General features: G+C 39.7%; 1 protein-coding gene across 4 annotated transcripts in view; it reads left to right on the top strand.

Moving 5' to 3' along the window:
• The first annotated feature begins 7,242 nt into the window (after positions 1-7,242).
• Positions 7,243-25,679, top strand: part of camsap1b (calmodulin regulated spectrin-associated protein 1b) — a 111,246-nt gene continuing 92,809 nt past the window's right edge. For 3 of the 4 annotated variants that reach the window (XM_072565820.1, XM_072565819.1, XM_072565818.1), the window contains exon 1: positions 7,244-7,834. In XM_072565820.1, coding sequence (XP_072421921.1) covers positions 7,657-7,834 — 178 coding nt within the window. In that variant the 5' untranslated portion in view covers positions 7,244-7,656. Of the gene's footprint in view, positions 7,835-25,679 lie in introns of all 4 variants that reach the window. The other variant, XM_072565817.1, reaches the window with a different exon arrangement.

Genomic DNA, 25,679 nt, shown 5'->3' with positions numbered 1-25,679 from the left:
GTGCTGTATTATTTGGTGCGTGTGATGCTTTCAATTTCGGGGTGATGGTGTTAATATTGCTCCCTGCATACATGACATTTTATGCTATTTCCTTAAATACCTTTATTGATAAATACTCCTTTTCTCATTTTACTGTTTCTCCTGCCTCCGCCATGAGCTGAAAATGGCTTTGCCATATGTTACCCATTTCCATGGCAACCAGCAGCATCAGAGAGGAGTTCTTTCACACTAATGTGTTTTTGAGCTTAATCAGCTACAGGCAATTTCAAAAATAAGATTTTTTTTTCAAAGGAACCATGACAATGCTGCTGACTAAAAGGCCTGTTAAACAGGGAATTTTCTTAGCAGTATTGAAAATTTACCCAGCTTTGAAAGTTTGGGCCACAGATTTATGTAATTTATCAGCGCACGCATTTAACAATCAGCAAAAGAATGAGACAACATGAGAGAAAACATATTTAGGTAATGCGTAGTTAGATTTGGAATGTACTGCTTGATTAAATATTGAATACAGATTTGAAATTTCAGCATGAAAATTGGATAAATGTTTGAAGGCAAAATTGCAATGACACGGTGAAACAGTGGGACCAGCTGAATTAATCTTTGAAAGAGAATGGCAGACTCAGTGGGCTGAATAGCCTTCTTCTGCACTGTACTATGATTGCTTTATTGGTTAATCCATTCAGAAGTTGAAAGAAAATGGTATGTGTGAAAAAGCGATTTTGAACACAAAGTGCTATTCTATTGTGTTGTTCTCATTTGCTTTTCCTCACCAAAACAAGAACTGAATCTCTGAACATCTAGATGCAGAAGTTTCCTGAACTTAAAGTGCTTGGGTATTTGATATTAGAAGTTTCACTGCCTGGAATGCACCAATATTAAATATTCCGCAGTCAAACCTAATCTGATTATCCACGGCATACTTAGACATACGTTGGAGCTCTGCAGATTAGCTAAACCACACAATGGTGTTGTATGCCTGTGGAACCAATCACCACCAGCTAATTGTTAGGGTAGAGTGCTCCCACAAATCCTCCTTTCGAGATGTTTTCTAATTAGAGATAGAAACACTACCACTGCACCTTAAGAGCCCATCAATCTTCCTTTCAATCCTAAGTGTGAAGATTCTCTATGGTTAACATTAGTAGAGGATGAATCACTAATAAGATGTAATTTATTTCATAATGATAAAGGGTCCAGGTTACATTGGATTTCTAGGTATAACTACTAAGATTATCAAGAGCCAGGAATAACACCCTCTGATCCCATCAAGATCTTGATTCATCAGTTCCCCATCCAGGATTTTATGACATCATCACAATGTATGAGATGTCATAAAGTCTTCAACATTAACTCTTTCAGAACAATTACCTCACGCAACATCTCCCCTCCAGCTTTTATCCCTGTAGTTAATGTTCATACATTCAGAGGTCTTCCCTACCAACTCAGCCATTTGTCCCAAAACATCAGCAAATTTAGCACCATTCTTCAATCCCTTCACCCAAATCAATTGAGAATCCAGCACTGATCCATGTGGCCACTCCATTTATTATATTTTGCCAACCTGAAAATGACTCATTTATGTTTACTGTTTCTGTTAGTTAATCAATTTTGTCTTCATGCTGATGTATTACACCCTTGGTATTATTGCTGGACGGAAGATGGTGGAATTTGAATTCAATAAAAATCTGTAATTAAGAGTCTAATGTTGTCCATGAATCCATTGTCAATTGTCGGAAAAATCTATCTGATTCACTAATGTCCTTTAGGGAAGGAAAGTGCCATCCTTACCTGGTATGGTCTCCATGTGACTCCAGACGTACAGCAATGTGTGATTGACTCTTAATTGTCCTCTGGCAATTAAGGATGGGCAATAAATATTGGCCCAGCCAGCGAAGCCCTAATCCCATTAATGACTAAAAATGTCTACACTATAAGCTTTTATTTTGCAAAGTAACATTTAATGTAGCACTTTGTCAATTGCCTCTGGAATTCCATATCTACTAGTTTCCGTTTGTACACTTTCCTTGTTACTTCTTCAAAAAATTAAATAAATTCTGCTCACAAAACCATGTTAACTCTGCCTGATTATACAGAGATTTTCTCAGTACCTGCTATAGCATTTCTCAATTCCGTTCCTCAGATAAACAAATTTCATTTCTTTCCCTTTTTAAGGCTCTGCTAATCTGCCTGGCTATCTGTATTAATGTTAATCTATACCTTTATCATTTGCTTCTTTTCAATAATTCAATTCTTATTTTCTAAGAAATATGAGATGGCTGAAATTCCCCTGTCAAAAGAAAACATCTCCTCATATCTAACTGGAAGTTTATTGGTCATTCTATAAAGGTTACTAATGACACCTTGCAATAGGCTTCCATATTTCTTCTAACAATATCTTCCAATATTATGCCAAATGCAAACTTCTAAAGTGTAATCTCAATTCCAAATCTGAAGTACTGATAAAAACAGCGAAAAGCGGTAGTACCAGTGTTGAATCTGTGGAACATCCTTTCCTGGTTTCCTTCAATCTCAACAACCACCTACATCTCTAAAAAAGATTTTTTTTTAAATTGTCTGCAGCAACATGACCCATCCCTATGTTCTTTGAACTTGCAAGTTGGATATTTGCTATATTGGTCACTTAAGACATGCTGTTGTGGATGTGAAATACTCACAAAGCTCAAAATGGAACAAATAAACAAAGAGGAGTGGGTAATTCCAAACCTCAAAACCATTAAAAAAGACGATGGTTGATCTGGTTGATAAAAAAAAACCATTTATTGCAAGCATGAATGTGATAAGAAAGAGCTAAAATAATGTCATAAACAATCCAAACATGAGAATGCATGAACTACTTGTGAGATAATGCAATGCTGAATTTAATTGAAAATCAACATTTTTTTCACCACTGCAGAAGGATCCTGTATAATGAAGTCTAATTTCATCAGTGCATTTTGATGTTGATAATAATAGTCTAGATCCTGAATAAAGGAGCAGTGCTCTAAAAGCTTGTACTTTTAGATAAAACTTTTGGACTATAACCTGGTGTTATGTGATTTTTGCTTTCTGAGAGGAAGACAATCGTTTACCTAGCAAATCATCCAAATGGTGAATTTTTGGCCACAATCAATATATATAGGAAGCAAAAGAGATCTTGTAAGAGCCACTTATCATACATTAAAAACATAAGAACTAAGAGCAGGAGTAGGGTATCCGGCCCTTCGAGCCTGCTCTGCCATTCAATAAGAACATGGCTGATCTTTTCGTGGGCTCAGATCCATTTACCAGAACTCTCACAGTATCCCTTAATTCCTTTATTGTTCAAACAAATATCTACCTTCGCTTTAAAAACATCCACTGAAGTAGCATCAACTATTTCACTGGGTAAAGAATTCTATAGATTAACAACCCTCTGGGTGAAGAAGTTCCTTCTCAATTCAGTCCTAAATCTGCTCCAATAACCTTGAGGCTATGCTGTCTTGTCCTAACTTAATCTGTCAGTAGAAACATCCTCTCTACTTCTAACTTATCTATTCCCTTCATAATTTTATGTTTCTATAAGATCTCCCTTTAATCTTCTGAATTCCAATGAATATAATCTCAATCTACTCAGTCTCTCCTCAACTCCCCAACTCTAGACTCAACCTAGTGAACCTCCTCTGCACTCCCTCTCCCAGTACATCCATTCTCAAGGAAGGAGACCAAAGCTGCACATAGTACTCCACGTGTGGCCTCACCAGCACCTTGTACAGCTGCAGCAGAACGTCTTTGCTGTTAAACTCAATCCATTTAGCAATGAAGGACAAAATTCCATTTGCCTTCCTAATTACTCGTTGTACCTGCAAACCAAACCTCTGTGATTCATGCACAAGGACAACTCATGTCCCTCTTCATAGCAGCAATGCTGCAACTTTTTACCATTCAAGTAATAATCCTTTTTATTACAACTCCTACCAAAATGTATGACTTTACATTTATTTACATTGCATTGCATCTGCCAGACCTTTGTCCACTCAATGTATCTATTCTCCTCTGCAAAGTTTCAGTCCTCTGCACAGTTCGCCCTGCCACTTATCTTAGTGTCATCTTAAGTGTGTACAAAACAATTTTCTGATTCAGTATGTGGATGTACCTACTAGAGAAGGTGCAAAACTTGACCTACTCTTGGGAAATAAGGCAGGGCAGGTGACTGAGGTGTCAATGGGTGAGCACTTTGGGGCCAGCGACCATAATACTACTTGTTTTAAAATAGTGATGGAAAAGGATAGACCAGACCTAAAAGTTGAATTTCTAAATTGGAGAAAGGCCAATTTTGACGGTATTAGGCAAGAACTTTTGAAAGCTGATTGGAGGAAGATGTTCACAGGTAAAGGGACGGCTGGAAAATGGGAAGCCTTCAGAAATGAGATAACAACAATCCAGAGAAAGTATATTCCTATCAGGGTGAAAGGGAAGGCTGGTAGGTATAGGGAATGCTGGATAACGAAAGAAATTGAGGGTTTGGTTAAGAAAAAGAAGGAAGCATATGTCAGGTACAGACAGGATAGATCAAATGCTTAGAAGAGTATAAAGAAAGTAGGAGTATACTTAAGAGGGAAATCAGGAGGGCAAAACGGGGACATGAGATAGCTTTGGCAAATAGAATTAAGGAGAATCCAAAAGGTTTTTACAAATATATTAAGGACAAAAGGGTAACTAGGGAGAGAAGAGGGCCCCTCAAAGATCAGCAAGGCGGCCTTTGTATGGAGCCACAGAAAATGGAGGAGATACTAAATGAATATTTTGCATCAGTATTTACTGTGGAAAAGGATATGGAAGATATAGACTGTAGGGAAATAGATGGTGAGATCTTGCAAAATGTCCATATTACAGAGGAAGAAGTGCTGGATGTCTTGAAACGGACCTGATCAGGTGTACCCGAGAACTCTGTGGGAAGCTAGAGAAGTGATTGCTGGGTCTCTTGCTGAGATATTTGAATCATCGATAGTCACAGGTGAGGTGCCAGAAAACTGGAGGTTGGCAAACGTGGTGCCACTGTTTAAGAAGGGTGGTAAAGACAAGCCAGGGAACTACAGAGCAGTGAGCCCGACGTCAGTGGTGGGCAAGTTGTTGGAGGGAATCCTGAGGGACAGGACGTATATGTATTTGGAAAGTCAAGGACTGATTCGGGATAGTCAACATGGGAAATCATGTCTCACAAACTTGATTGAGCTTTTTGAAGAAGTAACAAAGAAGACTGATGAGAGCAGAGCAGTAGCTGTGATCTATAGGGACTTCAGTAAGGTGTTCGACAAGGTTCCCCATGGGATCTGATTAGCAAGGTTTGATCTCATGGAATACAGGGAGAACTAGCCATTTGGATACAGAACTGGCTCAAAGATAGAAGACAGAGTTTGGTGGTGGAGGGTTGTATTTCAGACTGGAGGCCTGTGACCAGTGGAGTGCCTCAAGGATCGGTGCTGGACCCTCTACTTTTTGTCATTTACATAAATGATTTGGATGCGAGCATAAGAGGTACAGTTAGTAAGTTTGCAGATGACACCAAAATTGGAGGTGTAGTGAACAGCAAAGAGGGTTACCTCAGATTACAACAGGATCTAGAGCAGATGGACCAATGGGCTGAGAAGTGGCAGATGGAGTTTAATTCAGAAAAATGCGAGGTGCTGCATTTTGGGAAAGCAAATCTCAGCAGGACTTATACACTTAATGGTAAGGTCCTAGGGAGCGTTGCTGAACAAAGAGATCTTGGAGTGCAGCTTCATAGCTCCTTGAAAGTGGAGTCGCAGGTAAATAGGATAGTGAAGAAGGCGTTTGGTATGCTTTCCTTTATTGGTCAGAGTATTGGGTACAGGAGTTTGGAGTTCATGTTGCAGCTGTACAGGACATTGATTAGGCCACTGTTGGAATATTGCGTGCAATTCTGGTCTCCTTCCTATCGGAAAGATGTTGTGAAACTTGAAAGGGTTCAGAAAATATTTACAAGGATGTTGCCAAGGTTGGAGGATCTGAACTACAGGGAGAGGCTGAACAGGCTGGGACTGTTTTCCCTGGAGCGTCGGAGGCTGAGAGGTGACCTTATATAAGTTTATAAAATTATGAGGGGCATGGATAGGATAAGTAGGCAAAGTCTTTTCACTGGGGTCAGGGAGTCCAGAACTAGAGGGCATAGGTTTAGGGTGAAAGGGGAAAGATATAAAAGAAAGGGGCAACTTTTTCACGCAGAGGGTGGTACGTGTATGGAATGAGGTGCCAGAGGATGTGGTGGAGGCTGGTACAATTGCAACATTTAATAGGCATTTGGATGGGTAGATGAATAGGAAGGGTTTGGAGGGATATGGGCTGAGTGCTGGCAGGTGGGGCTAGATTGGGTTGAGACATCTGGTCGGCATGGACGGGTTGCACCGAAGGGTCTGTTTCCATGCTGTTCATCTGTATGACTCTATCTGCAAACTTTGATAACCTACACATGGTCCCCAACTATATAAATTGCAAATAATTGTGGTTCTAACACCAATCCCTGAGGCACACCATTAGTCACTGATTGCCAGCCAGAATAGCACTCATTTATCCCCACTCTTTGATTCCTGTTAGTCAACCAATCCTCTATCCAAGCTAATACGGTAACCCGAATGCCAAGCATCTTTATCTTGCAGCACCCTCTTGTATGGCACCTTGTCGAAGGTCTTTTGGATAAAGTAAATCCATGTCCTTATAGAACACAAGCAATTTACAATGACGAAGAAACAAAAAACTTGGTATCAACAGTTGAGCCCATCAGAGCAGTGAGTAAACAAATTAAACTTTCAGAATTTGCACTCAGAGAAAAAGTACACTCTTAATAATCGATACAAACTTTAAAAAATACGAAATAAAATCAGTAAAGCCTTAGAAAAAGAGAAATATTATGTTTATATCTTCCCTATTTGAATTTCCCTCCACAACAGTCAGTATAACCGTTGGTCCATGACAGGAGCAAAAGAAGGTTGATCATGCGCACGCGCAGTGGAAAGGGGGGGGGGCGGCCGATCCATTCATAGCCCGATCAACACATGCGTAGTCAGGGGGAAGACGGCTACCGTCGGCGCATGCGTAGTAAACCCACCGGGCGTCCGACGCGAGCGCGGGTAGCAACGCCGGGGACGCGCATGCGGATTGGTGTGGAACTGAGACTGACGATTGACGCGTGCGCAGAGTAGAGGGGGGTGGGGCGTTTCTAACGGCCCAGAGGCGAACGTTGGGGGCGGCCGGTTGCGAGGAGGAGGAGGAGGAGGAGCAGCAGCAGGTAGCACGCCAAAGGCCGCCCCTACAGCCAGCTTCGAGAGAGCATCGGGGCTGAGCCATCATGACAACCGCTTCTTTGAAATGACCGACTGATTCGATGATTTCCCGAGCGAAGCCGGCCATTTCATTGTGTTAGGTGAAGTCCCATTCATTTCTGGGGCGTCGGGAGGTAGGCCGCGCCTGAGGGAGGCGGCCGCCGAGCTCGATTAATGCGGCTCGTGGACAGCCTCGACTGACCTGGGGGGGGGGGGGGGAGGGAGGAGAGAAATAAAAACACTCTTCTTGCCGGAGGGAAAGAAAAAAAAAATCACCGGTGGATATTTATTTATTTATTTTCGCGGAAAATTCGGCTCGATTAAGCACACGCTGGAGATGGTGGATGTGGATTTCAGTGGCTGCGGTGCATCTGGAGATGGCAGCAGCAGCAGAAAGATGCTGGAGCTGTCTGAGTCCGACTGCGCTGAGATTGTTCCTCTGGAGCTCTACGATTCATCCAGGGCCAAGATAGCCGCCAATCTGGCGTGGATCTTTTCCAAAGCGTACGGAATAGGTAAATGGAAATTTTCTAAATGTCGACGCCTTCGGTGTACCCGCATTTAAAAGAGAGAGGTCCGTCGCGTCGCGTCGAGTCTCTTCGGAGATCAATCGCGCTCAGCAGCACTCTGCTCCATCGCGGACAAAAGATTTTGTTTTCGGGGGAAAAAAAGGGATAAACTGGTTTCGTGGGTTAGCACGCCTTGATTTCTGTATCTTACGTTTGCACTGAAGGGCTGCAATGTTCAACTGGCGTGTCCTAAGATACCTGCTTTTCTTTTCTTTAATGCAAACCGTTAAGGAGGACTATAAAGGGAATATTCCTAAGCAGCAAAAAGTATGAATGGATCAGTTTCAGCATTATTTAATAATCTTGAATTTAAAGATTACTTCTAGGGCTGGAGGGTCTATAGGGGTAGCTGTTTAGATTTTTGATTAAAAAGGAGCCTATTGGTTTAGAACATTTTAATTCTGTATAATTCATGTCTACAGGAATCAGACTTCCTTAAGTGCATAGCTTCTCTTTTTTTTGTATTGACGTGGTTGGAGTTGATATTTGGTCAGATATCGGTCCACATGTTTATTGTTTAGACAGAGCATTGATAAGTAAAACCAGATTCCAAACGAAGCCATCACAAGTTCTCTAGTTTGGAAATGAGAATGCCTGAAGGATGGGAAATATTTTCTTGATACAGTATAAGGAGCTTTGTCGTTATCGTGCAATCTCACAAACATAGAGATCGTAGTTCACATTCCACGATAGTTGCAAGGAATTTACAACAAACATTCAGGTCAACTGAACGGTGTATGCTTGCTCAAGCCAATTGAAGATCAAGATCAAACAAGCTTTTGCTCTTTGAGCAGTTGCTGTTAGCCTTTATATTGATCCTATATCAGCTTATCCTTCCCATTAAATTGCATAATTCATCTTCAACTTGCATTTGATACAGTTAAGCATTCTAAGGTTCTTAATAGTAATATTGTTAAACAAAATATTGTGATCAGTTATTTTACTTATCATCCGTCCCACATTCTCATCTACATTATGTATATACATATATCACAAGCAATACCTGTGGTGTGCCACTGCACTTTTGCCTCCAGTCACACAAACACCTATCACCACCTGTAGTCTCCTACCATTAAACCAGTTTTGGATCCTATATGCTTTTTAAAATCAGTTTTCCATATGGGACCTTATCAAATGATTTTTTGAAATCCATATAAGTTAAACCAACTGCACTCTCCTCATCTACACTTGATCTCTCTCTGACAAAGCTGTGCTATCCCTGACAAAACCTTGCTTCTGTAAATGGAGATTAGTTCTCCCTTCAGAATTTTCTCCCGTAGTTTCCATATCACTGATGCGAGACTTACAAGTGTAAAATTCTCTCATTTATCTTTACCACTTTTCCCAAATGTGCGACATTATTTGCTGTGTACCTGTGCCCTGGCATTTCCCCTGAAGTCAGAGAGCAGTTTAATATTGGGCCAGGGCCCTTATGATTTCTTCCTGCACCTCCCACAGCATCCTGGGATACAACTCATTTGGACCCAGGGATTTTTATCTACTTTTAAACTTCCTAAAGGACATAAGTGAACCAGATGGGTTTTAATGATAATTGACACCGGTTACATGATTGTCATTAGGCTAACTTTTAAAAAATTGATTTAATATCCCACCATGGAAAATGATGAAGGTCCACCCCATAACTCCAGAATATTAGCCTGATGTTACTGAACTAGTAGTTCAGAACATTACCACTGTGCCTTTGCCTTCCCTCTAAGTGGTGCTGTTTGAAGGGTTCAATAGGTGAAGTGTTTGAAAATTTGTGCACTACTTTAATATTTTTGACATTGCCTCTACATGTTCTTGACAAAGTCTTTTGAAATGTTCTGTGCCTATCTGAATGTGCCTTTCACCATCTGAATGGTCAGAGGCCAGGGAATCCCACAAATTGATGGGGTTGTTAAACTTAGTCATGGATATTTTGAGTCTTCCTAAGGTGTTTCCTCTGTCTTCCTTGCAATCTTCTGTTGCAACTGAATTCCAAGTAAAGTAGTTGCTTTAGGAGTCTGGTGTCAAGTCGTGATTTGCACCCTGATGGTGAGCATGGTGTTTTGAATGAGGACGTTGCTATTGGGCCAGTTTTCTTTCCACCAAATTTGGAGGATCTGATGAAGATACTCTTGGTGGTACTTTTCCAATGTTTTGATCTATTAAAGTCAAGTTATATCAGTCATCATAAGTACTATTGAACTGCTGTTTGGAGCTGGAGCCAAGGGGAGTATGAATGGAGATTTAGCCAGTAACAAGAGGCTGATTGGTTTGGACAATGGTTAGCACTTGTCAGTGACAAAGACTGTTTTGTTGACTCTCAGCCAGCTAAGTGGCTTGTTGGTGCAAATGTTTGGGCAGAAGCAATCTGACTTCTTAAAAAAGAAAGAAGCTGTGCTTCTCTTTGCAGTAAAAATATGCTGGAATCCTGAAGTAAGCCAGTTTATTTCCCCTCATCTGTTGCTGTGAGCTGTGGCTCTTAACAGTGATGTTACAAGTGTGAACCATTTCCCTGTGTTTCCTGCAAGGAAATAAAATACCTGGCAAAGCAAGATTGAGGAGTGGCAAGTCCTGACAAGGCAAAAGGATAATCTCAGAGAGCCTTGTGAATAGGAGCCATTGGACTGCCACCTATGACACCCATATTTTGTTTTATCCGTACGTGTGTTATAGAGATGTATAGCGTGGAAACAGGCCCTTTGTCCAACCCATCCATGCCGACCAGATATCCCAACCCAATCGAGTCCCACCTGTCAGCATCCGGCCCATATCCCTCCAAACCCTTCCTATTCATATACCCACCTTTTAAATGTTGCAATTGTACCAGCCTCCACCACTTCCTCTGGCAGCTCATTCCATACCCGTACCACCCTATATGTGAAAAGGTTGCCCCGTAGGTCTCTTTTTATATCTTTCCCCTCTCGCCCTAAACCTATGCCCTCTAGTTCTGGACTCCCCGACCCCAGGGAAAAGACTTTGCCTATTTACCCTATCCATGCCCCGCATAATTTTCTAAACCTCTATAAGGTCACCCTGCAGTCTCCAACGCTCCAGGGAAAACAGCCCCAGCCTGTTCACCCTCTCCCTATAGCTCTAATCCTCCGACCCTGGCAACATCCTTGTAAATATTTTCTGAACCTTTTCAAGTTTCGCAACATCTTTCTGTTGCACACAATATTCCATCAGTGGCCTAACCAATGTCCTGTACAGCTGCAACATGACCTCCCAACTCCTGTACTCAATACTCTGACCAATAAAGGACAGCATACCAAATGCCTTCTTCACTATCCTATCTACCTGCGACTCCACTTTCAAGGAGCTATGAAGCTGCACTCAAAGATCTCTTTGTTCAGCAACACTTCCTAAGACCTTACCATTAAGTGTATAAGTCCTGCTAAGGTTTGCTTTCCTAAAATGCAGCACCTCGCATTTATCTGAATTAAACTCCATCTGCCACTTCTCAGCCCATTGGCCCATTTGGTCAAGATCCTGTTGTAATCTGAGGTAACCCTCTTCGCTGTCCACTACACCTCCAAGTTTGGTGTCATCTGCAAACCTACTAACTGTACCTCTTATGCTAGTGTTGGGGAGTTTCACATGAGGGGTTAAAGGATTAACTAGTGCTGTTGTATGTTGATAATTCATGAGTCAAAGTGCCTGTTCCTATACAGTTCTGTGTTTATGTTCTAGAATTGTTTATCTGTAGCTAGTGATATCTGTTTGTAATAAATAGTAATTCTTGTTAAGTAGTATGCTTTCTGCAAGACAAGGAAAATGGGGAATTTTACATCCTGTTTTAAATACCTGAACATTTGAAATTACTCCTGGAATAGCATGTCATGATTTTCAGCATGCTATGCCAGTGAGATGTAGCACTCTGAATTGTACAAAATTGAGTGAATCCTTTCTGGCTGAGTAAAACCTGACCTTAGTCTCTAATTTGAGATCCTGGTCTTGACATTCTCTCTCGCTCAATCTGCCAAAGAGTGAGTGGGTGCTTTTGGAGCTAGTGGAAGAGGGTTTTAGTTTTACTTGAGTATTCCTTTTAATAGCAACTACTTTCTCCTGAGTAAATAAGTTTTCTTGAATTCTTTAATAGATTTATTAGTCGCTATCTTGTGAGAGCCCTAACAGCCTTAATTGTGTTTTCTACAACTACCCTAGTGAACCCTGTGATTTTTTAATAATCTGTTTTAGGTAATTCTTTGGTTTATTCATTTCTAGACAATAGAATCCCAGATGTTTCAATCTTTCTTGGTTGTCATAATATTCTTTTGTATCATCTTTGTACCTTTCTATAATCTTGATTCTGGAGATCAGGAAACCCATATATTTTACATGGATTGTATTCCTCTTATCTACTGTTTCTGTTACTTTCAGAAAGAAATAAAGTTTAGCTGTGTTTCGCTTTGGAATCTGTGCTAAGTAGACATTTTTCTATTTTTGGTTTCTAGGTATTTTTCTATTACATCCTTGGGTGAATTTTCATTATCCTTTTTACGGTAAATGTCATGTTTCTTTATGTATAGTTTCTTTTGACTTGTTCTATCTCCCATTTTTAAAATCTAGGAATAACACTTGCTATCTCCTATTCATCTTCTGCTGACCTTTAGCATGTTAAAGTGTGGAACTTGAAATAGAATTCAATAAATTCAGTAGGTGACATCAGAAAAGAAACACTGCAAAACTGTCAATTGTCATCTAACAACCAACTTCATGGAAGGAAAAGGGCCATATATATGGCATTTTAGTCTGACTCGTGTGTTAATTCAGTCCCATATGGTGATTATTGATATCTTCAGGGTAATTAGGAATGGATAGTAATTTCTGCTTTTGCTAGTGTCACCCACACTTTCAAGAACAAATAAAAATTGACCACTCTTTGTTTCCTGATTCCCAAACAAAATGTCAGAATCACGGCAATGTTAGCATTTTACTGGACTTGCAGAAGAAGTTAACTTATTGCAACATTTTTATTTGCTTGGATAATTGTTTTAGTATTTTTTAAAATATTGTTGCTATTGATTAGCTTTGAAAGATTCATGAAACAAATTTGGCACAAGTTTCAGATTTCTATATCTTTGCCAGAAATGCCAATTCTTCAAGCCAGTTGTGCAAAGCATACAATACATGGAAATTTGGGTAAGATGCATCATTACAGAGAGGATGGTAATTAACTACTGTACATCCATTAATCCTGCAGGCTTGAGAGCTTGTAAAGCAGTGTTGGCCTTTTCCCCAGTGGAACCCTTTCCGCCTTATTTCCCTCTCCTGCCTCTTTCCATGCTTGGCTAAGCATTTTGCTGTTACTTGGTTGCTTTGTCTGACAATTTATCTGAAATTGCCAGCTTATTGGGCAAAGTTAAAGTGCAATAAGCTTGTGACTTGACCACGTTTCTCCTGCACCATGCTGAAAGCATTACCTTGCACTATTGTTTCAACATTTACTATTTTGTGGTCCACTTGTTTCCTTCCACTGCAGAGGATGTTGATTTTAGAAATTCTGTATCAGTACACATGACTTTCCAGCAGTGAGGTCACAGACTGTTAACTGCCTTCCAGGTCAGGATTATTAAGGGCAATTATAGCACTTTGACAGCCATTCTCCTTGAGATCAATGATGAAAATAAGTTCTTCAATAGTGGCTTAGAAATAATGTAATAGACCATGAGGCAAATTTTAAATTATTTAATAATTGTTAATGTGGTTTTGTGTGATGGAATACTGTAGCTGGAATTACTATGTATTATATCTGTTTCACAAAAACCATCGACTTATACAGTTTCAGAAACCAATCAGTTTCAGTGATAGAAGGATCATTGTTTATAATTGATGTGGTGAAAATTCCCAATGATGTGAACAACTTAAAACTTAATGTAAGCATTTGTGTTTGCATGTAGCTGTGGCATCTTAAAAAAATCTCAAGCAGTCCCGTGTTAGTTGTGGCTCAGCACTTTCACCTCTGAGTCAGAAGGATGCTCTTAAGTCCCATGCAAAAGACTTGAGTAGATAATCCAAACTGACTTTCCAATGTCATACCATGCAATATCTACCTTTCAAATGAGACACTGAACTTCATTTGCAGGTAGAGTAAAAGTCTCATGATAATATTTGAAAAATAGTAGGTAAAGATTTCTGTATCAAATTGTCTAGATGAGAGGAAATTCAAAGAACAGAAAGAGGGAGTTTGCATTTATGTAGAGTCTTTACAATTTTGGGATGTCCCTAAAATTCTTTACACCAAAAAAGTATGTTTGAAGTGATGTTACTACTTAATACTGGAAATGCAGCAGCCAGCCGTGGGCAGTAAGACCCCAGACTTCACAATTTGAGAATTGCTAAATTGTCTGTTCGTTGCTTATTAGAGGTTGATTGAAGAATATGGAATGGGTAGGTCACTGGGTAAAAATCCCTGCCTCTGAGAAAGAGTGCAATGAACAATAATATAACAGAGTAGAGATGTTAATTGTAGTAATGTTATTAAATTTCATCCTGGGATTCTGATTTTATGTTCTGAATAATGCCGCCAGTTGCATTTGAAATTTTTGGATTTAACATGTTCTTTACAAACGAGTGTCAATATAGGTATGAGCTTTTAAAAATCTGTTTTCTGATTTAGTATTGGTCCATTTTCCAACTTAGAAATTGTCTTCACGTTTTGAAGCAAATTTTTGATTTTTTTTATTATGTGTAAATTCTGGGTCTCAAATTGTCTTGTAAGTTGCTTGAAAACCTCATGCTTTTTATCAACAGCTGACTAGTATGTGTCTTGTGAATAATCCTGTCCCAATGACCTTTTCATCAAAGGTATATTCTTCTCCTACCATAATGTTGCCATGTTTTGCTTTTCTACTGCTAGAACCATTATAGTTGTGTTCTTTAATTTCCAAATGCTACTATTCTTCCCCCCCCCCCCCCCCCCCCACCTTTATAAACTTAAGCTGATCCAAACACTACTTCTATCTTATTACTACAGTGTTTGAAGCATTTAATTTTGATATAGTCAATTGCTGGAGTATTTTTATTGTATTTAGGAGTGGGGTTGTATTTATTGTATTTAGGAATAGTCCCTATGTAATGAGACTAATTATTAATGTTCTGAAGAAGAGTCACTGGTTTCGAAATATTAACTCTGCTTCCTCTTCACATATGCTAGCTGTCCTGCTGAGTTCCTCCACTTTCTGTTTTTGTTTCACATCTTCAGCATCCTCAGTTCTTTGTTTACTCTATTTGTTTGTTTTCCTAAAATGGAGTTGCATATATTATGATCTGAAATTCAACCTGCGCATGCTATTTGACTCTACAATAATTTGTAAATAAAGCTGCAAGAGTTTAAGTTTGTTTGAAGCACTTCATGCTGAAACAGTTAAGAGAGGCACAATGATGGTAGTGGAATAAAATTTAATGATCCCGTTCCAGTTGATTGTTTTGATTTTAGTACACTAAATGCAGTGCCCTCCATTGTACTGATTGTCAAATGGCATAAAGACAATCGTAATTCTCTAGTACCTGACTCAAATGGAAACCTTTGTAACTGGACATTACTAATGTACACTAGTTCTCTTCCTCCCTGCCCCCATACCCATGGGGGATATGTTCCTAGATCTACCATGGAAGCCCGAAACCAGACATAGTTGTGCACCAGTTCATTTTCAATGGGAAATTTACCTCCCCAGCAGCACCCAGTCCCTAGTTTTGGAATGTTCCATGTAATATTTTCAGGCTGTGGTAAACCGCGGGTAACTGAAACCATGAAAACAGACTCCGTGGATACGGCGGTCACCCTGTAAATGTAACATTAAATGTTTTATATTAATACTGGATACATTTGTATATCAAGAACAGTCTGCTTGGATCTTGTTGAATATAAAATCGATTGCAAATGCTTCTGCTGGTAGTAGGCTACTTATGAAATTTGTTTGTACATCCTACACATGTAGAGTAAGATTATTGAGAGTATGTCCACAAGTATCTCCTTCTGTATTTTTAACTCTGCAAATGTACACTCGGGTAGTTTTGCTAAAATTATAACTCATTAAAGTGTTCCATGGCCATGTGATGAACCTATTCTTAATATAGCAGTCACATTTAATTTATACAGATTTCTAATTGTAAAAATTGCATCCCAATAACTACGATTTCAAAGTTGTACAATTGCAAAAATTTATATTCACATTTCTAGAGGAAGGTGGTCGTGTTATGGTAATGTTTCTACATTTATAATTCAGAGCCCCTAATATTGTCGTGACATGTTTTTGAATCCCACCATGGCAGATGGTGAAATTTGAATTTTAAAAGCTCTGGATTGAAAAGGTAGTCTGACTGCAACCATGTAACAATTGTTTGTTGTAAAAACACACCTGGTTCACTTGTCATTTAGAAAATAAAATCTGCCATCTTTACCTAGTCTGATGTACATGTGATTCCAAATCCACAGCAGTATGGTTGACACAGAACTGCTCTCTGAGCAATCCGGGATGGGCAACAATACCAACACCAACATCTCTTGATTGAATTTTTAAAAATCACCTTTTAAGACAAATAAATGCTCTAAGGTGCTTCAGAGAAGTGTTCCTGTGAGCCATGGATATTGTAACAAAATCAAAAGAATTTTAGCAACATTGTCTCAGAGGCTTGTTCAAAATTGTGGTTTTAAAGTGAGTCTTTTAATCAATGTGCTGGAGAGGTACAAGGGTGTGTAGCATAGATTTCCAGCGCATAAGAGTCGATAATTTAATGTACAGCTAGCAGTGAGGACAGCAAATGTAATCTTGTTCTCTATGGAGAGTAGGGTGGTCTGGATCTGCTTCCTTGTACAAGTCCACTTTCTCACAGACCACTCTGAATTCAAAGTGACGCACAACCAGACAAAAATCTGCAAGTTGTGTTTTTCTTTTTGAAATTCATGTCAGAATGCCCAAGTTTTGAAAATGAAGCCAGTAAAGCTTCACATCAAATGGCAGGAAATGCTTGCTTTGTTAATATACATGATTAAAATTGTCACAGTGGCCGAATCTTGTGGCTTGTCAGCAATATCTGTTGTATCATACTGAAATGAGTTGATTGTGGCAGCCTGTTTTTCATTGGAAGTTGGCTTATGGCACAAATTTGATTTTGTTACAGCATCAATTCTCTATAGACTGATAAATGATTGTGGGAGTGGGAAAAATGTTACATTAGGATGGTGAGGAGCGTTCTTGAGATTAAATCAGAAAATATTGGAGAAATTCAACAAGTCTGAAGAGAAGTTACTTTTTTGAGTCCAATGAAATTTCTTGCGAACGGAGACCCTGAAGAAGAGTCATTGGGCACGAAACATCTCTTACTGTGATGTTACCAGACCTGAATTTCTTCACACTTTATTTTTATTTGAGATCCCCAGCATCTGCAACATTTTGCTTTCATTTCTGAACCTTTTGAGGTTGGGATGGAGGGACATTGTTAAAATCTAAAATCAGGAAGGATAAGTTAAGAAAAAACTGTTTTCTCCCCCTTTCCCCAATCCCACTAACACTATAATGCTAAAATCAGTCATGATGACCGTTAGTAAACAGTCCCAGTCAAGGTATGCCCAAGATACTAAACAATGGATCTTTGTGGTTTTCTGAGCAGTTTGGTTGAGTCTTGAGGGTGTTTTGCTGATGACAGCTGTTTTCTCGATTACTGCAAGCTTCAGAAGCTTGAAATTATTTGCACTCATTGTTTTGAATCATGGTTTGCTTGAGTTATTGAAAGATTAGCTTAAATCTGTGAAAGTTTTGCTGCTTGAATCATGAAATTTGTGCATGAAGTGAACACTTTTGTTATGTCAATTACTCCTACCCAAGTGTGTAATATTATTTAAGTTCTATTGAAATACATTTACCCACTTATTTCTATGTATTTACATGTACAATATATGTGTATTTCAGGAGGTTTGTTGCATCTGTGGATCAAGTATGACAAAGGTTTTGGCTGTCTGGCAGAACAAGGTTTAGACTTGTTAACTCAGTTACTGTTCATTATCTATATTGGTAAAAGGAGAGTTTTAGGTGCCTTAAAATTTGTTTGGATGTAAAGGTTATGAGTGTGATGTTAGCAAACATTTACTATCTTTTGTAGCGTATTTCTCTGGAAATAATGAAGTAGCAAAAATAGTGCATGCCACCTGGAAAGAAAATAGACTTGGCAGTTTTCAATTTTTACATTTTCAGTCTGGTATTTGAATAGGTTAAGTAATAAAATGGAGAGTGAAATGCTAAGTCAAAGTTTGACAGCATTGTAATTCTGGAATAGCAAATGCCCATTGAATGTGAACTTTGACACTTTTACGTAATCCAGGTGAGTGAGTATAGTTGTTCATTTTTGGGGTATAATCATTTGACTGCAAGATTAGTATTGAACTTTAGAAACACCTAATTATCATATTTATACTGTAAATTACAGCCTTTAAGACCTGTGTGGTTAAATCATGTTAGTTGTGTCACCCAATTAACAAGCAAAGAAATACTGCACACCCCTTGCAGATTTTGAGCTGCACCCACAACTCTTATTTTCTGACTGTTTTAACAAATTTGCATTGTTCAGTCCCATCATCTCTATGATTTTGTTGATATCATTACTTCTGAGGTTTACTGATGTACTTTGTACCACACCTATAACATTCATTGTGATATTATATATAAGAACTTAAGAACTGGGCACAGGAGTAGAAAATTCAGTCCCTCAAGCCTACTCTGCCATTCACTGCAATCATGGCTGAACTCCTCTCCGCTTCAATTCCACTTTCCTGCCTGCTCTCTTTAACACCTCAACCTATTACTAATTAAAAATTTGTGTCTCCTGCTTAACATTACTCTGTACCGGCATCCACAGAGCTCTGGAATAGTGATATCCACTAAATCGTGACTCTTAAAGAGAAACCATTCCTCCTCATGTCTGTTTTAAATCTGCTACCCCTTATCCTAAAGTAATGATGTGCTCTTCTAGATTGCTCCACGAGGGGAACAATCTGTTCTGTGTCTACTTTGTTAATCCATCTAATATATTATCTACCTCCAATTAGATCTCTTATTTCGCTAAACTTCAATCTGTCTTCATAAAATGAACCCCTTTATGTTTGGAGTCAATAGAGCAAAATACCTATGAACTGCCTGCAATGCAACTAAATACCTTTTCAAGTAGGGGAACCAAAACTGTACGCAATACTCAGTGTGGTCTCACTAATACCTTTACAGTTGCTGCAGCACTTCCTTATTTTATTCTCTATTCCTTTAATAATAAATGCCAAGATTCCATTTGCCATTCTAATTATCTGCTATACCTGAATATTAGTTTTCTGTGGTTCATGTACAAGAATATCCAGATCATGCTGCAGCAAAGCACTGTGAACTTTCTTTCCATTTAGATAATAAGTTGCCTTTGATAGAGGTGTAAAGGAGGTTAGGGGTTTAGATAGAGTTGACCATGAGAACCTTTTTCCATGTATGGAGTCAGCTATTACGAGGGAGCATAGCTTTAAATTAAGGGGTGGTAGATATAGGACAGATGTTACATCGAGGGCCAAAGGGCCTGTACTGCGCTGTATTTTTCTATGTTCTATGTTCTGACCAAAATTGATGACCTCAGATTTGTCAACATTAAACACCATCTGCCAAAATTTGGCCCATTTACTAAATTTATTTGTATTCTATTGTAAATTCTTGGTTTCTTCATTGCAGCCTACTTTCTCTCCAATTTTAATGTCACGTTATGTAGAGTTCCAAATGATTGTCCTATTTATTTACTTTCACAAAATAGAAAATACTATGAATTTGCTTGGCAATGTTTTCCTGTATTGGTAACAGTGTCCATTACTAAAATTCCAAGTAATTAAAAAAATATTTAGTTGTCAAAGAATGTAGATGAAATAATCATAAATTGGATATGATATCCTCCTACTAAGTTGAAGCAGGAACCAGGGTGCACATAGGTTCTTCCGTGCATTCAGTTTTGTTACAGATGTCTATGTGGAGTGATGTTGGATTCACGGTGAATGGTTCCTTTAAGGCTAGAGAGAAGATGTAATTGAGGATTGTCTGTGATCTTTTGCACTGAGTGATGAGAGTTCATAGAAATGTTAGTTTAAAAATCTCTAAGCTGCCATAGAAGTCACAATTTGTTTTTGTTGTTAGTTCACTGCACAAACAATGTTGTTGATCTTAAGCTCATTCCATGCCCAAAACAGTTTTAATACCTTTCTTTCAATCACTGAATTAACCTCTTAACTGTGAGCACAATACTTGATCCAATCACCATTTCTGGTGATGGGTTCTCCAGCTACATACTTTTCTTTAGAAGGGTTACTATATGTGATCTCAGTGCCTTATTTTTAAGGGATTTGTGATGCTTCATTCTCATTAATTGTAAATTCTCTAGCCTTTTTGTCTGATTCCTGTATCCATTTAAACAGCTTTTTGATAGATTATTCTCCTTGCTCCTTCTGGTACAAACAGGTCAAGTTCTCAAGTTTACCTTCAGATTTGTGTTTTGCCACTCCAACAGTAGTGTTCAAAACCTGTCCTGCTCCACCTCTTTGCTTGTACGTTGATAGCTATACACTGCACTCTGGTTTTAGAATTTCTAATCATCTTGTTCAGAATATGTCATTAGGTGTGACTTGAACCCAGGCCTCTTGGTTCAGAGTTAGGGACACCAGCAATGTACCACAAGAGCCCCCTCAAACTTTGCTTTTAACGGAATACAGAATTTTATCTTGTTCATTGTCCACAGTGTAATTTAGTATTCTGTTTTTTTTTGAAACAGCTTTATACACTTGAGGGAATGTTCATGTAGACCTAATCCCATCATCCCTTATCTCTTGTGCTGTACCAGATCACATGGCATTCCATCACACAATTTTGTTTATTTGTGTGTTAAATTTAATGTTAATTGATCAATTCCATATTGTTTTAAATTATTCATTCAAGGCATTTGGGCATTGCCAGCATTTTTGCTTATTTTCAAGAGCAATGAAACATGTAGTAGTGAGTTGCCACCTTGAACTGCTATGGTCCATGTGGTATAGGTATAGCTTCAGAGCTGTTAGGGAGAGAGTTTCGGGATTTTGATCCACTGACATTGAAGGAAGAGTGATATGTTCTTAAGTCAGAATAGTGAGTGGTGTGGAGCAGAATATGCAGATTGTAGTGTGTTCCCATGTGTCTGTTGACCTTGTTTCTGTAGATGGTAGTGGTTGAGGGTTTGGAAGATGCTGTGGAAAGGTTTATCTTTAATAAATCTCTGCAATGCATCTTGTAGATGGTACACATTGCTGTTACTTTGTATTAGTGGTGGAGGAGTGAATATGGGTATCTTTAAATTGGATGTGGGCATGCTCCAGGCACATCTCTAATCGAGCAAAGGGCAACTACATTGTTATGGTAGCATGTATGTAAGGACAACCTATTTCCTTCCCTAAAGGAAACGAGTGAACCAGATGGGTTTTTAACACCAATCTGCAATTATTATGGGGCCATCATCGACATTTTTATTGAATCTAGAATTATTCTTCTTCTGTCTTTGTGGAATTCAAAGCCATGTCCCCAGAATATTAGTTTGTGATTCTGAATTGCTAGTCCACTGACCTTGTTACTTTGCCTCTCATGATGCCAAAGAACTTGACTTCCACCTTGTGTTGTTTGAGTTGCAGTCATTCAGATGAGTGAAGAGTTTTTCGTCAGGCTCTAGACTTGTGCCCTATAGATGGTGGACAGGTTTTTGTGAGACAGGAAGTGAGTTACAGGATCCTGAACCTTTGAGTTGCTCTTGTAGTCACAGCATATATGGCTAGTCCATTTCACTTTCTAATCAGTGGTAACCCTCAAGGTATTGATAGTGGCAAACTCCGCAATGGTAATGCCATATTGTCCTAGGTTATCTCTTGTTGCAAATGGCCATTGCGTTGTGTGATACAAATGTTACTTGCCATCTGTCAGCACAAATCTGAATTTTGACAAGGTCTTGCTGCATAATGCTGAATGTTGTGTAATAATCAAACATTCCCAGTTCTGATCTTTATGATGGAGAAAAGATTTTTAAGAAAGTAGTTGAAGATTTTGGGCTAGGACACTATACTGATGAACTCCTGCAGAGATGTCTTGGAGCTAAGCTATCTGACCTTTTAGAACTTCAAAAAAATTTGTGAGATGGGGGTGTTGCTGGCTGGTCAACATTAATTGCCTGACCTACGTGCCCTTGTGAAGGATGTGGTGAGCTGTCTTCTTGAACCACTGCAGTCCACATGCTGTGGGTTGACCCACAGTCCTACTTGGGAGGGAATTCTCGGATTTTGGCTTAGCAACACTGAAGGAACGGCGATTATGTTTCCAAGTCAGATTGGTGAGTGGCTTGGAGGGGAACTTGAAGGTGGTGGTGTTCCCATGTATCTGCTGCTTTTGTTCTTCTAGGTGGAAGTGGTCATGTGTTTGAAAGGTGCTGTCTGAGGATCTTTGGGGAATTTCTGCAGTGCATCTTGTAGATCATTTACAGCTGCTACTGAGCATTAATGGTGAGGGAGTGGATTCTTGTGGATGTAATGTCACTCAAATGAGCTGCTTTTTCCTGAAGTTTCTTGAATGTTGTTGTAGCTGCACCCATCCAGGCAAGTGGGGAGTATTCCATCACAATCCTGACAGGCTTTGGGGAGTCAGAAAGTGAGTTACTTGTTGCAGTATTCCTAGCCCAGTTGAGTGTCTGGTCAAAAGTATCCCCAGAATGTTGATAATGAGGTATTCATTGATGGTTACACCATTGAATGTCAAGGGGTGGTGGTTAGATTGTCTTTTGTTGGTAATGGTCATAGCCTGGCATTTATGTGGCATGACTGTTATTTGCCCAATGTCAGCCCAAGCTTGGATATTGTTCAGATCATGGACTGTTTCTGATGCAACTACAGTGATCTTTCTTTGTGCTAGGTATGACTCCAATCAGTGAAATCTTCTTTCTGATTCCCATTAACTCCAGTTTTGATAGGCTCCTTGATGTTACACTCTGAGATCTGTGGCTTTTATGCGAAGAGAAACCACTCACCTCTAGAATTCAACTCTCTTGTCCATATTTCAAGCAAGACAAATGAAGTCAGGTGTTGAGTGGTCCTGACAGAACCCTAATGAGTAGCAGTGTTCTGGTCATTGCTAAGCAACTCTTGCATGATGACCCCTTCATCACTTAATTGATGATGAAGAGTTGATGGATGGGACAGTAGTTGACCAGGTTAGATTTCTCCTACTTTTTGTGTGCAGGACATTCCTAGGCAAATTTCCACATTGCTGGGTAGATGTATCTGGACTGGAACAGCTTATCTTGGGGTATAGTGAGCCCTGCAGCGCAAGTCTTCAGTATGCTTGCTGGGATGTTGTCAGAATCGATAGCCTTTTGCATGATCCAGTACCTTCAGCTTTTCCTTGATATTGTGTGCATTGAACTAACTTTGTTGTGGACTGGCATCCTTGAAGCTGGGGATCTCCAAAGGAGGCTAAGAAGGATCACCCATTCCACGCTTCTGCCTGAAGATTAAAAAAAACTTCAGTCTTATATTTTGCAGTGATATGCTATACTCCCCCATCAATGGGAATGGGTATATTTGTGGAGCTGTATCCCACATTGATGTGTTTAGTTGTTCACCATTCATGACTGATGTGACACGATGTGTTGTAGCTTCAGGTTCATGCATCGTATACTCAGTGCTGCTCTTAGTATCCTTTAGTGAACAGAATTAAGGAGAATCCCAAAGCCTTTTATTTTTATATAAGAAGCAAGCAGGTAACTAGAGAAAGGATTGGTCCACTAAAGAATAAGGAAGGAAGGCTGTGTGTTGAACCTGAGAGAATGGGTGAGATTCTGAATGATTACTTTGCATCAGGAGAGGCCCATGATGAATGTTGAGATTAGAGGTAGAAGTTATTAGTCTGGATCATGTTAACGTAAGTAGGGAAGATGTGTTGGATAGGCTAGAGGTTGTGAAGGTGGACAGATCTCCAGGACTGGACAGGTTGCTGAGGGAGGCGAGAGAGGAAATAGCTGTGACCCTGACAGATATCTTTGTAGCATCCTTAAACATAGGTGAGGTGCCAGAGGACTGGAGGGTTGCTCGTGTTGTCCTCCTGTACAATTAGATATCCTCGGTAACTACAAGCCAGTGACCCTGACTTCAGTGGTGGGAACATTTCTGGAGAAAGTACTGAGGGATAAAATGTATTTATATTTGGAAAAGAATGGGCTTATCAGTGATAGGCAACATGGTTTTGTGCAGGGGAGATCGTGCCTTACCAACTTAATAGAGTCCTTTGAGGAAGTGACCAAGTTGATAGATGAAGGAAGGGCTGTAGATGTCATATACATGAACTTTAGTAAGGTATTTCATAAGGTTCCCCATGGTAAACTAATGGACAAAGTGAAGTCACATGGTGTACAGCGTGTTCTAGCTAGGTGGATAAAGAACTGGTTGAGTAACAGGAGACAGAGTAGTAGTTGAAGGGAGTTTCTTGAAATGGAGAAAGGTGACCAGTGGTTATTCACAGGGCTCAGTGCTGGGGCCACTGTTGTTTGTGATATACATAAATGATCTGGAAGAGTGCAATGTTGGTATGATCTGCAAGTTTGCAGATGACACGAAGATTGATGGAGTAGCAGAAAGCATAGGGGACTCTCAAAGAATACAGGAGAATACAGGAGAATACTGGAGAGCTGGGCAGAGGAGTGGCAGTTGGAGTTCAATCCAGGCAAATGTGAGGTGATGCATTTTGTGAAGTCTAATTCTAGAGCGAATTATACAGTAAATGGAAGAGCCTTGGGAAAAGTTGACGAGCAGAGAGATTTGTGAGTTCAGGTCCATTGTATCCTGAAGGTTGCTGCACGGGTGGATAGAGTGGTCAAAAAGGCATATGGTAAGCTTGAATTCATCGGACGGGGTATTGAGTATAAGACCTGGCTGGTCATGTTAAGTTGTACAAGACATTTGTTCAGCCGCATTTAGAATACTGTATACAGTTCTGGTCGCCGCATTGCCAAAAGGATGTGGACACTTTGGAGAGGGTGCAGAGAAGGTTTACGAGGATGTAACCTTGAATGGAAGGTGCTAGCTATAAAGAGAGGTTGAGTAGGTTAGGATTGTTTTCCTTAGAAAAAAGGAGATGGGGGGGGGACCTGATTGAGGTCTACAAAATCATGAAGGATATAGACAGGGTGGATAGAGATAAGCTTTTTCCAAGGGTGAAGGATTCAATAACAAGAGGTCATGCTTTCAAGGTGAGAGATGAAAGGTTTAAGGGATATATACATGGCAAGTACTTTACACAGAGGGTGGTAGGTGCCTGGAACGCTTTGCCAGCAGAGGTAGTAGAGGCAGGCACGGTAGATTCATTTAAGATGCGTCTGGACAGATGCATGAGGAGGTGGGGAGCAGAGGGATACAGATGCTTAGAAATTGGGGGATAGATTTAGGCAATGGATTTGGATTGGCTCAGGCTAGGAGGGCCGAAGGGCTCAGATCATAACTGGGCTGTAAATTTTCTTTATTCTTTGTTTTCTGCATTCTCCACTAAATCAGTATCTATCTCGTGGCTTACTGGTAATGGTGGAGTTGCATTCTGCTGGCCGTGAGGCTCCAGATTATCTTGGCAGGACAGTTTTGCTGCTGGCCCAGACTGCTTCATTGATGCCCAATTATGATCTGTTAGATCTGTTTGAAGTTTATCCCATTTTGCAGGGTAGTAGTGCCACACAACACAATTGAGGCTATCCTAAATGTGATGATGGGACTTAGTCTCCACAAGGATGGTGTTGT

Source organism: Chiloscyllium punctatum, chromosome 49, assembly GCF_047496795.1.
Source record: "Chiloscyllium punctatum isolate Juve2018m chromosome 49, sChiPun1.3, whole genome shotgun sequence".
NCBI classification, from domain to species: domain Eukaryota; kingdom Metazoa; phylum Chordata; class Chondrichthyes; order Orectolobiformes; family Hemiscylliidae; genus Chiloscyllium; species Chiloscyllium punctatum.
Note: the sequence above shows the minus strand (reverse complement) of the source record. Positions and strands in the feature narration are given on the sequence as shown.